Here is a 13,459-nt window from a genome sequence, read left to right on the forward strand (position 1 = left end):
ATCAGTTTCTGCGAGAAAACGAGCAGTATTTATGCTATTATTTTACCTCTTAACAGACGAACGCGATCGTCTCTGAGCTCCGCCATCACTTCCGGAGAGTGAGGTCAAATTTGATCGTGGTCATAGATGTATACGTAGATGCCTCATTAGCGACTGCACGGATCAGTAGAATGAGGCATCTACTATCGATATATCTATAACCACGATCAAATTTGACCTCACTCTCCGGAAGTAATGGCGGAGCTCAGAGACCATCGCGTTCCTCTGTTAAGAGGTAAAATAATAGCATAAATACTGCTCGGTTTCTCGCAGAAACTGATCGTTTCGCTAGATAAGAGCCATCATATTCATCATAAAATGTATTTGGGTTAATTTGTTATGATGTCACATTTGGTTTTGTTTCATGTCTTTTTTTTAAAGTTTATTTTCATAGTCATGTTTTCTGGTTCTTGTCATGTGACCTCCTTGCCCTTATATGAACAGCTCATGTGCTTCACTAGTTTCATGTGTTACGTTGGTTGGTCTAGTCATGTGTCTGTAGTTCTCATTGGTTTATTAGGCTTGTTTGAGATGAGCGAAATCTGCGCAGAACCGATCACCGGTGATCAGCGCGAGATGCATTCCGGTTAGAAAAGTGTCCGAGGGCGGTCCGCCTTGCTCTGATGTCATGCTGACGTATGTCAAAAAACTCTCGCGAGCGAAAGGCAGATGTGTCGGATTCTGCAGTCGAGCGCTTTTGCTCTCCACCGACTGCGCGGAGCAAAAGCATGATGGGAAACGACTTGCTGACGACACAGCTTAATGCTTATTGGTTTAAACAACCGCAATGTATGGTTCTTTTTTAAAATGTTTAATTTTAAAACTCTGATATCATGTTTTTATGTGTGAATATTCCCAAACTCTCTAACAAAGGCGATCTCTCTGTGGGTTATGTGAGTGTTGTCATATTTATAAAAAATATATATATATAAAAACATGTATGTAGGCCTAATTAAAGTAAAAATTATAAATAAACATGTCTTTCGAATGGAAATAAATAAAAACTTTGGGTGTCTTGTTCATAATATTTATTTTCATATAAAAGTAACAGAACTTAAATTACATCCAGTTTATCAGCAACAAAGCGCACAAGTGTGTATCCCGCGATATCCGTCTTTGATCTCGCGGGTGTCTGATCCAATTCGAGAAGAGAGAACTGTCCGGCTCGCCTGCACTTTTTTCACTCCTCCCCTCACTGCAGCCGCCTAGTCTCGGCTGAATTTCATATAGTCCTCATGTTTGCCTTGTCAGTTTGTCGAGTATTATCCCATACCATTGTTGGTGAATTCATATTTCTTGTCGATTCTAATCTATGCCAAGCCAAGCCAATGTTCATCGTATTCCAGTTCACTTTCTGGATTTAATTAATGCTGCACTTGGGTTCAACCACAACTGGCCTCCAGTGGAATATGTTACATTTGAATAATCTTATCTTTTAGGTGCATCCATCAAATTCCCAATAAAAAAGAAATAATCAAATGAGATGAAGTGCCTTACATTGTCAAATATTTAATTGCATTAAACACTGCATGATTATGTAATTTATCTGACTTATTATTGTGAGTACATGGTTATATTAACATATACATTTATGTGATATATACTGTGATATAAAATACATTTTGATGCAAAATATTGGTCCTATTGTACTGTCTACTCACTTTATTAATAAAAAAAAATATCCCCTTAAACCTTTAGTCCCAGACAAAAAATGCATGTTTGAGCTGTTTTAACTGACATAAAAATATAACATATACATTTTAAAATATGTCACTGTCAGTTGCATTGTTTTGACTCCAGATGCACACCAGTAATATTTTTTTTCTAGGGCACGTTTATAAAAGCTACTTAAATGTCCTATTGAACTAAGGCCTAATCCTGGCTTAATCTAAGCCCTGTCTGTGAAATGTCCAATGTTTTTTTAAAATTAGGAGTGTGGCCTTTGAGCTTTCCAAAGCTGTGAATCACTGCTTTAATGTTGTTCTTGTGTGTGTGTTTCCAGATCATTTCTTGGAGCTGTTGAATCGTTCTGAAGCATCACTCCAGACTTCCTTCCAGAGTGGGTTTGGACCTCTTTTCCCCCAAATCACAAAGGTGTTTCAGGATCTGTACTCAGACCTTTACCACTACTTCCGAGGGTCCAAACTCAATCTCGAGGAGGCGCTGAACGAATTCTGGGCCCGTCTGCTGGAAAGACTCTTTAAAGCATTAAACCCTCAGTACAGTATTGGAGAGGAGTATCTGGAGTGTGTAGCCAAGCAGTCAGAAACACTGAAGCCATTTGGAGACACTCCCAGAGAGCTCAAGAACAAAATCACACGCACGGTCATTGCAGCCAGGACATTTGTGCAGGGTCTGGTGATCAGCGGCGACGCGGTCCGGAAGGTTTCACAGGTAGGTTACTTCACTCTTGGTGTCTTAACATATCTTTTCCACGGTAATCTAAAGTTTTGTCCCATCCAGCTATGACCTTGATGTACATGAAGACATTTTGCCTGTCATTCGGCTGTTTTTTCCATTGCGCTGAGTAGCCCAGTTTATATTTCTCTGTTGCTCGACAAGGCTGCATTTATTTGATAAAAAAAATACAGTAAAACAGTTAACATTGGAAATACCGTATAGCCGCATTTCCACTGCGGGAACTTTCCCTGGGAAATAGGGACTTTGGGGTGGTACTCGGTGTGTTTCGACTACAGGAACCAGGGTCTAAATGAAGTCCCGGGTAAAAATTCCCCTCTCAGAAAGTCCCTGCTCACAAGGTAGTACTTTTTCAAAGTTCATTAACTTTCGGGGGGTTGGAACTTGGGCTGATTGGCTGACTCCACGCATAATTTTGTTTCAACCACCAGTTTTAAAAGTCTGATACGATGCGACGACAATAGTTTTTGTGCGCAAAAAAAAATCTAAATAACACCTTTATCCAGCTTGTTATTGTCTTCCGCGTGTGCCTCCACGACGCATGCGCGAGAATATGACGTAGCGCCGGGGTTCGGGAATCCATGAAATGCACACTTAAGCCCCATTTTGAGCACTACGCCGAGACCTAAAGCACGATCAATGTAGAATCCAACAGCTGAGACACGCGCGTCTTCCTCTGATTGTAAACAAATCGCTTCTGGGTCATCTGTCCGAACGCCGGATCTGCGTCATATTCTCGCGCATGCGTCGTGGAGGCACACGCGGAAGGCAGTAACAAGTTGAAAAAGGTGTTATTTTGATTTTTTTTGCGCACAAAAACTATTGTCGTCGCATCGTAAGATTATCTGAGTCACTGTGGTGAGATGGACTTTGTAACGACATTTTAAGTGCCTTTTATCGGTCTTGGGAGTATAAGTGTACAGAATGCCAATGGAGGCCTATCTGAAGCCTTTCTCATCCACCAGCTTTCAACAAAAATATCTTCATTTGTGTTCCGAATATGAACGGAGGTCTTACGGGTCTCGAACGACATGAGGGTGAGTAATTAATGACAGAATTTTTATTTTTGGATGAACTAACCCTTTAAGCTTATATGAGGAGGACGAAATCCAGCGGGAACTGAAAAGTCGCGCGCAGTCCTACATCACCGGACTAATCTTCACGGTACTTTAGACCGCAATAGAAACACAGACAGCAACAGGTCTGGGGGGGAAAAAAATCCTGGGATAAATTGTTCTGGTGGAATTTCGGTGGAAACGGGGGTTATTATAACAATTTAAAATAAACGTTTTCTGTTTGAATATATTTATTCTTATAATGCAAAGCTGAATTTCAGTATCATTACTCCAGTCATCAGTGTCACATGATCCTTCAGAAATCATTCCAATATGCTGATTAGGTGCTCAAGAAACATTTATTATTATTATCAATGTTGAAAACACTTGTGCTGCTTAGTATTTTTATGAAAACTGATACATTTCTTTAGGATTCTTTTTTTTCTTCTTCTCCAAAATGTCTTAATTGTCACTTTTGATCAGTTTAATGTGCCCTTGCTGAAAAAAAATCTTTAAAAATGTTATCGATCCCAAACTTTTAGACAAGAGCGTAGTTTTATATTAAAGGGATGGGAAAATATCCCCTTGATATACAGCTACACTCCCATTCAAAATTTTAATTATTACACTTTTTATTTATTTATTATTTTATTTTATTTGATATGATATGTTTACCCTCATATCATTTCCATATGCAGTTATTTCTTCTCTGGAGCACAATATTATTATAGAAGAATCACCACACATCTTGCAATAAAAAAAGCTTATAGTGAATGTCAACACTAAAAGTACTATAAAACTGATCCATATAACTTGTGCACTATATAATAGAGGGACAGACTATAATATATTATCTATAGCGAACAACTATGGAGAACATTTATGATACACTCATGGTGTTTTTTTGTCATTTCTTTGGGGCTTGACAGCCTCTGGTCACCGTTTCTACTTTTAAATTACAGCATGCAGGTTTGAAACGGCATTAGGTTGAGTAAATAATTATAAAATTAGCATTTTGCGGTTTCCTTCTCAGTATCCATTGTGTTCGTAATTTATACCTGTGGCAATACACAAACCAATACCTCCTACTAGAACCGAGACACAAACAGATACATAAACGCAGGTGCATGTCGAGGCATTGTGGGAAACAGCGTAGGATCAATGCATCATGAAAACAAGACAAAATGAATATCCCTTAGGCTCCGGCAATCAATGTACATATAAACACACCCACACACTCAGACACATTGCAACAAAAGTATTGCACCTATCCAATTAATGCTGATATTAGACAGAGAGATGGTCTCAACTGCAGCCTTTACAGCTTCATCCTAACCGTTGTTGTTTGAAATGAAAACCCCATTTCCTTACCCAATGAAAGTGCCTGTATATTGTGACATGTGAAACAAGTTAGAAACCTAAAATGTACCGCAGACATAGCACATGGCCCTATTACACTGCAGGGAGACAGTAAGTGTAGGGATAGATCAAACCAACCTGACCTCATTCATTGATATTTTGGATGTTATTCACCAGTTGGGGAGGAAACTGCAAGTACTTATACTTTTTAAGTAGTTCAAAAGCAGTTGGAGATTAAAAATATATGACTGAAGGTTATAGACCTATAGACAGATTATAGATTTTCTTTCATCCATATTTATATGAAACACACACAATCATGAGGATCAGCATTTGAACAGATTTATGAATAACATTGGTAACACTTTATTTTACAGTGTCCTTGTTATATGTTACATGCACTTACCATAGTAATAACAGTAAATTATGCATAATTACATGCAACTAACCCTCAACCAAATCCTAACCCTATATTAAGTATATGTTGTTAGTAATATTACTCAGTACTTAAATATATAATTACACTGTAACAATGACACCTTAAAATAAAGCGTAACCATAGCATTTATTGATAAAATTACAAAACATATTTTTATTCTATATTGTGCAAAATAATATCATATTTTATAAGAAGTGGCGGTTGACTAAATGTTTCATATAATAATAATACAAATCTTTTTTTATATGTATTTTTTGTCATGAATTACAATGATAAATGATAAATATATTTGTAGTAAAACTTGTTTGTACGGGAAGAAGGAGGCGGGAACCGGCGGACATTCAAAATGTTTAATCAAAATAAAGACAAAATAAAATGGCGGCGGCAGCCCCTCGTGGTCGACTGCCGCCTACATACAAACACAAATGAAAATAAAAAGCTGCAGCCCCTCACGGACGACTGCAGCGAACACAAAATAAAACATAACACAAAATCCAGGCCTGGTCCTCTCTCGTCCCTCACTGTCGTCGCTCCTCCTTTATAGTCCCTCACTCCTCCGCGAGGGCCGAGATCGCTGCGGCGCGCAGCTGGCGCTCATCCTCCCTGATGAGCGCCGCCTCGTCCCGCCCTCACGGTCCCTCGGCCTCGCTGCTCGCCACAATATTATTTTGTATATTTAATTATTAGGGCTGGGTATTGACACAAATTTCACAATTCGTTTCACATAATCTTGCAATCCGATTTCAATTTGATATCGATTAATTGGGGTAAGTATCAGGTACAGTACATAAAAATGTCTCTCAACTAACGCTTATAAACTATACAGAGAACTCCATTTTGTACATATTAATATTAAAGTTTAAAAGGTAACACTTTACAATAAGGTTGTATTAGTTAACATTAGTTAATGCATTAGTTAGCATGAAGTAACCATGAACAATACCTCTGTTCAGCATTAGTTAATCTTTGTTAACATTAGTTCATATAAATCCAGCTGTTCATGGTTTGTTCATATTAGTTCACAGTGCATTAACTACTGTTAACAAGATTTTAATAATGCATTAGTAAATGTTGAAATTAATATTACAGTTTTTCTCAGTCGCTTTGGTACATTTCTCAGATCAGAATTGAAATTCTCAAAGCTACCTGTTCAATCTTCACATCATTGTGTCACTTGTGCACATCAAAAAAACAGTTTCTCATTTCTTTGAACAAGTTGCAAATGCTTGTGTACATCCATGCAAATGATTATGTACAATTCTCTGCTGTTTCCTACATTATCAGTTGCTTATGTTGATCAAAATGTATTATAATGGGTCTCTGTTGAATAGTCTTACCCCCCACAACATTTAGCCATTAGTTCATAGCATAAGTCTTTACATGCAAAATGGTTGAACAAGATGTCATAAAATGTCAAGCATATTTCTATACATTTCCGTTAGACATTCACATTTCTACTTTTGTTTTTCTGTTTTTTTTTTTCTTTGTTCTATGCAGTGCTGTCTTTTCCTTTCTGTATCGCAATGACATGGTCTTTCAACAAATTACAGTACAAACAGTAAAAGCATAAATGTGAATCTTGTCCAGTCTCTTGCATTCAAACTCCCACATACACTAAGGTGTAACCTACAATTGACAATAATTGTCATCAAAATTTTAGCCATATTTACATCAGAACATCCCTCCAGAGTACAGTTATATTGACAATATGACTAAGCAATTTGACTGTCTTATTCATACACAAGGACTTGTCATTCTGATGGCACTGACATGTTCATTGACACAGATATTTACTTTTGAGAGATGAACTAAGGATTTTGAGCAAGAGACTGGCTTTTGCAGGTAATCCATGGTGTTTTGCTATTTGTACGAATTGTTTTGAGAAATGCACTTGCTGTTTTGCAAATGTCGAGGATGATTCGAGAAATGTACCAAAGCGACTGAGAAAAACTGTAACAAAGATAAATAAATGCCTTATAAGTGCAGTTCATTATTAGTTCATGTTAACTAATGTAGTTAACTAATGTTAACTAATGAACCTTATTGTAAAGTGTTATCGTTTAAAATTAGTGATTTGTATAAGCTACTAGGCTTCTTTTTTATAATAATAACGTTATAATAATAACTTTTTAATGACAATTATGTTTATACTCTTTTTTTAATATAAACATATAAATGGTGTCTGTCATAACATGGCGGATTTATTCAAACATAGGCTATATTAAATACTGAAGAACAGGTTAGGAAAAAATACTATAAATATGCAATATAGTGTATATTTTGAATTTCGTAATAAAATTTACATAATTTGAAAGCTGAGACTTTCACATCAAAAGTAACAAAGCACAAATCTGATCGCAATTTATTGGATTTATTGTTCAAAGTTTTGTTCATTTTGTTCAACAGACTAAAAAAAGTTTCATTCTTGGGATTTAAGGATCGGTATCGGTTCATTACAATGACAGGCGATTAAAAACGAGAAATAAAGTTTTTTAACCCCACCCCAATATTTATTATTGGAATATATGTACAACACTTAGGGCGTTTCCGAATCCACTTTTGTTAGTTTAACGACGGGAAAAACGGTCAGCGTCAGGTGCATGGTCCAAAACGGTTGTACCTAGTCTCTTAACCCTTTAGGCGTTAAGGTTTTTTCCTACAACATTCGATTTTGACATCTTAATTTCAAAAGGCTATATCTTAAAAATGATAAAAGATAGAGACTTTCTGTAAATTAGAGAAATATTAAGGATGACCCAAAGTTTATGTAGGGATTACATTTTCCCATCTAATTTGCATATTATGACGTCATATGGTGGCGTCATTTTCAATGATAAAATGCAGCACTTCTTTGCCCCAAAAATGTCCCTCACCTTCTGTATGCTATATTGCACAATACTGAATGCTCAGGTAAATAGTAAATAGTAAACAAACTGTGTAAATCATTACTAATAAAAGCGGTTGGCCTTTTGCTGTAGAGATTTTCCATTTACTACATACAGTAGGCACTCTGATTCCATGTATGGGGCACATGTATATTATTCATATGACACACAAACACAAGTGGACAAGACCTGTTTGAGAGAGACGAGAGACAGACGCGTGCGCGCCCGCCGAGTGTGCACAGTTCGGACTACTGTCATTGTCAATGCGACTCCCCACCCTGCCTCCACGTTGCCCCCTAACTGTCCTATGAATACTTCGACCTCGTCTAACATACCCAGTGGCATTAGACAAAGTCTCCACCACAATACTGTCGCCGCGATTGCGGAGAGGCACACGGTCAGAAGACAAAGCTTCAGGTAAAAATCTGCCGTCTCGTTCCACACAACACTAACACACCTGCTAACTTCGCGATGAACACTCCGACCCCGGGAAACATTGTTTCCACCACTGACATTGGGCAAATGCCCATCTACATTGGGCAAAGGATTCACCGTTTGTGCTTGGTGTAGGGCAATACTTTCACTTTCAGAATCACGGCAGATATTCCCCTTCAGAATCAGGGTCCGCGAATAGAAGACCCAACACTTCATTGCGGGTAAGCTTTATTGATGCCATTAGAAAATAATAATAATCTAATGCAAATACTCGCTGACGTTGACAATATTGCTCTGATGAAATGCCTCACTCGCGCACTAGCTCCGTGTTTGTTCGCACTGATTCAATGCGCTCTTGCTCGAAGATTTTGTATAGAACACACCTTGTTTTCAGACCAGCATGCCCATGGGCGCACACATGGCCGCGAGTGTATTTGCTATTTGAACATGAAAATGATAACTGCGTTGGGCTGAAACTAGCAAAAAACACTTGCCGTCGCATTGCGCAAGGTATATAATATGGCCCTTAGTGTTTTTGTTCAGTGTCACTCAGCAAACATCAGTGATATAGTATTTTCTTACATTAAGTGTTGAAAATGTTTCTGTGAAAATATGATTGTGCAGAAATTGAATTCTGAAGTAAGGCCTTCTCATTCTCTCAACTTTTGAAACTTCTATTAGCAAGGAGGACTCCACCCAAAAATAAACAATCTGTCATTATTTACTCACTCTCATGTAGTTCCAAACCTGAGGTAAGCGTTCTGAACCGAGTTGAACCATGTTGTTGGTTTCCATACTAGGAAACTTGACAGTGATTCAGACAGTTCCACAAAGGGTTAAATACATGTTACATTATCACTGATGAAGGATGGAAGGATCTTTGATTTCTTTTTATTGTTGTTGTCCATTTCGGTTCATCTGTTGTTTACTTCTCATTCTTTCCCTCCGCTTTTCTTTTCCCCTTCTCAATTCTCTTCTCTCCTGAAATCTAAATGAGTAGTGAAGGGAACCTAACTCTGTGCCTGACCTCTTCAAAGTAAGTCAAGGTTGACAACACAGAGAAACTGCCAGCACTGCATATTGAAAAGGGCAATGTGTGTGCGCATGTGTGTGTGTGAGAGAGTGTGTGTGTGTGTGTGTGTGTGTGTGTGTGTGTGTGTGTGTGTGTGTGTGTGTGTGTGTGTGTGTGTGTGTGTGTGTGTGTGTGTGTGTGTGTGTGTGTGTGTGTGTGTGTGTGTGTGTGTGTGTGTGTGTGTGTGTGTGTGTGTGTGTGTGTGTGTGTGTGTGTGTGTGTGTGTGTGTGTGTGTGTGTGTGTGTGTGTGTGTGTGTGTGTGTGTGTGTGTGTGTGTGTGTGTGTGTGTGTGTGTGTGTGTGTGTGTGTGAACTAAGGTGGGAAAATGATTGATTTGGCAGTTCCAGTCTGTTTTGTATGACCAAGAGATGTTTTTTTTTTAACCCCAGTGTATAAGAGGGAAACTACACAGAGAAGAACATCCCAGAACGCACTGCACAATCCTCTACAGTAAATCACTCAGATATGCAATTAAATTCTGCACTAGGCGACTAAATAATGTATATTGTTAGCCATAATGCACAAGCGACAATCCCATTGGCTGGCGCTTACCGGTCACACTTCACATTTTGATTGCAGCAAATCAGTTCCAACAACATGATTAATATTCATGAGCCCAGCAGCCTGTCAGACCTTTGCATGTTTTATATTGTTATTAGAAGTAGTATTTGTTTTTTATTGATAGTCATTTTTTACAGAAACATTAAATGACCAATAATGTCTCAAGCACCACTAGCAGCCCAACATTTTCTCATTTCTGGTTAATATGACAAATAAGCATTCATACATTTTCATTTATGCAGTACATAGTTGGTAATTAGTTCAGATCTAATTACCAAAGTTCCAGCATAATATTGCTTGATGTTTCTTAAAAGTTCAGTTGTTATTCTTTCAAATTACATCACATATTAATCTATCACTTGAAAAAAAAAAAAAAAAAAAGGATCAAAACTTTGTGTAGAGAAGCTCATTTGGATGGGATTTGTTTGATTTTGAATATATTGCATGTCAAAAGTTCTAAAAATGTACTTATTATAAATGATTTTACACAATATTAGTCTGTGCTATTTTTATGTTTATTAGAGTATTATGTTGTTAGTCAAACTTGAGCTTCCACTATTTGAGTGGAATGCAGTGTTGCTCCCTGTGTAGTGTTTTCCATATCTAGGCAGTATACAGCAAGAAAACTAACTAGGTTTTAAAACTATTTTGTGTGTGTGTGCGCCAAAGGGAGTTGAGCGTTCTACTTTTGCTTTGTTCTCTTCTTCTGGTGGTTTGGTTAAACATACTGTCTTATCTTTTGCTCTCTGTCTATCTTATCCAACTCAATCTGAAAGTGATTGTTTTGCAATGAGAATGACGTCCCTGTTTCTTTTATATTAGAAAGTTGATCTCCAGTTGTGCCCTCTTTCCCTTATATATGCCTCCATGCCATTTCTGATTAATAATCCTTCATTCTATTCCGTTACTCATTCATAATTTTCATCTCATTCATTATGTTCGCCAATTCTCTTAATGGATTCAATACAAGTTAAGCTCTATCAACAGCTTTTGTGGCATAATGTCGATTACCACAGAAATGAATGTAGACTCATCCCTCGTTTTTTAAGCACTAATCGCGGTTATAGTGACACACTTACAATGGAAGTAAACCAGGCCAACATTCCAAAGGGTTTAAAAGGAGAAATGTGAAGCACATGAATTATTCAGTGAAACCCTTATTAATTAAGCTTCTAAATTATGCTTCTTGAGTACCACTTTATTAAGGTGGATGAATCTCTGGTTACTGACATAAATCCTAAATGGAGTTTGCTTCAAAGATATAGGCCTACAGTACATGAACTTTGACTGGATTAAAAACAGTACAGCAAAAAGTGTGTGATTTTTGTTTTTTATAAAGCTTTAAATCATTATTTTTTATTAATATTTTTTAGTATTTTTAATGTAATTTTTATAGTTTATTTTTAATTTTGTAATGATCTTTTGTATTGTTTAGTTTTATTTATTTATTAAATATTACTATTTAGTTTTAATTTCAGTTTTAGTTTTTTTTAGTTCCAGATAGTCATTTTGGTGCTTCAACTTAATTGTATTTCACTTATTGCCAAGGCAATATTTCTATATTTTAATATTTTTTTTGCAATTGCGAGAAAATAAAGTCACAATTGTGAGACTGGGGGCCCTATCATACACCTGGCGCAATGCAACGGCAGGCACGACGCAAGTGTTTATTGCTAGTTTCAGCCTGACAGTTATCATTTTAACGTTCAGCGCTAACAAATAGCAAATGGACTTGTGCCCATCTGTTCACCCATGGGCGTGCTGGTCTCAAAACAAGGTGTGTTCAGGTGCATTGTTGGCATGTTGCTATTTTGAGGCAACTGAAAACGTCTCGGTTACGGATGTAACCCTCGTTCCCTGAGGAGGGAACGGAGACGTAACGTTAGTGACTAACGAATGGGGGTTTCGCTTAGAAGCCTATCAACTTCGAGTTTTGAGAAAACGCCCAATGGCGTGCCAATGCCATGGGGCATGCGGAATTTGCATACGTAGCTCCGCCTCACTGCGTGAGTATATAAGGAAGTACGAGGCAATATCGCATTATGTTACCTGCTTGAGGAGCCAAGACTGAACTCCTGCGTTCCAGGCAACACAGCTCGATGTGGCAAGGGGACGTTACGTCTCCGTTCCCTCCTCAGGGAACGAGGGTTACATCCGTAACCGAGACGTTCCCTTTCGTTCAGTCACTACGACGTAACGTTAGTGACTAACGAATGGGGGTCCCAATATAATCCCGCCACTCAGCTGTCTTCCAGTGCCCTGCGTAAGTGTGAGTACCCTGTCGTAAGACTAGTACGGACGAAGGACTCCCACTTAACACAGGAATACCAAGGTACACTGGGAAGCATATCCCAGTGAGGGAATGCCAAAGATGCCTACCCGTGGGGAGGACTTAAGAGACACATATGACCCGGAGAGGGTTGCATATGGAAGATCTCTAGGGTACCAGCCGAAGGTGGATTTTTAACCCTAGGGGTGGCGGGGACACGCCAAGGGAAGAAACCCGCTCACTGCGGAGACTTACGGTGAAATACACATGTGGGGGTCGCCGGAGGGAACCATGCACATGGGGCACCTGGCCGGACATGAGGGTCTGGGCTCGAAAGGGCAGACTGAACTGATGTCGGCGTCGACAGTGCTGGAGGAGCTCAGGGCTCTCGGGGAGCTCACCTGAGGAAAATATCGCACGTATCCAGTCCGTGGAGTGGAGTGGCGAGCAAGCGAAGACACCTGAGCCTGGCCCATCACCGGCCCATCGGGGGGGCGAGTACATAGTCGGACACTGGCTCCACTCGGAGATTGTAGAATCTGGCGAATGTGTTGGGTGTCGCCCAGCCTGCAGCTCTGCAGATGTCTGCTAGCGAGGCGCCATGCGCTAGAGCCCAAGAGGAGGCCACACTCCGGGTGGAGTGTGCCCTCACACCAAGGGGACATGGTCGGCCTTGCTGCTGGTAAGCCAAAGCAATGGTGTCCACTATCCAGTGAGACAGCCTTTGCTTTGAGAGAGCACTTCCCTTCCGCTCTCCACCATAACAGACAAAGAGCTGGTCTGAGGTCCTGAACACTGCGTCATGTCTACGTAGGTGCGGAGAGCGCGTACTGGACAGAGCAATGCCAAGGCTGGGTCTGCCTCCTCCAAAGGCAGCGCTTGCAGGTTCACCACCTGGTCCTTGAACGGAGTGGTGGGAACCTTGG

The 13,459-nt window shown here is 39.2% G+C and overlaps 1 protein-coding gene across 1 annotated transcript in view; it reads left to right on the forward strand.

The window, feature by feature from the left end:
• The window catches only part of gpc1b (glypican 1b), a 112,228-nt gene that overhangs the window by 68,954 nt on the left and 29,815 nt on the right, over positions 1–13,459 (forward strand). The window contains exon 2 of the mRNA XM_079820355.1: positions 2,042–2,433. Coding sequence (XP_079676481.1) covers positions 2,042–2,433 — 392 coding nt within the window. The remainder of the gene's footprint in view (positions 1–2,041; positions 2,434–13,459) is intronic.

The sequence above is a fragment of the Gobio gobio genome (assembly GCF_949357685.1).
Source record: "Gobio gobio genome assembly, chromosome: 6".
NCBI lineage: Eukaryota > Metazoa > Chordata > Actinopteri > Cypriniformes > Gobionidae > Gobio > Gobio gobio.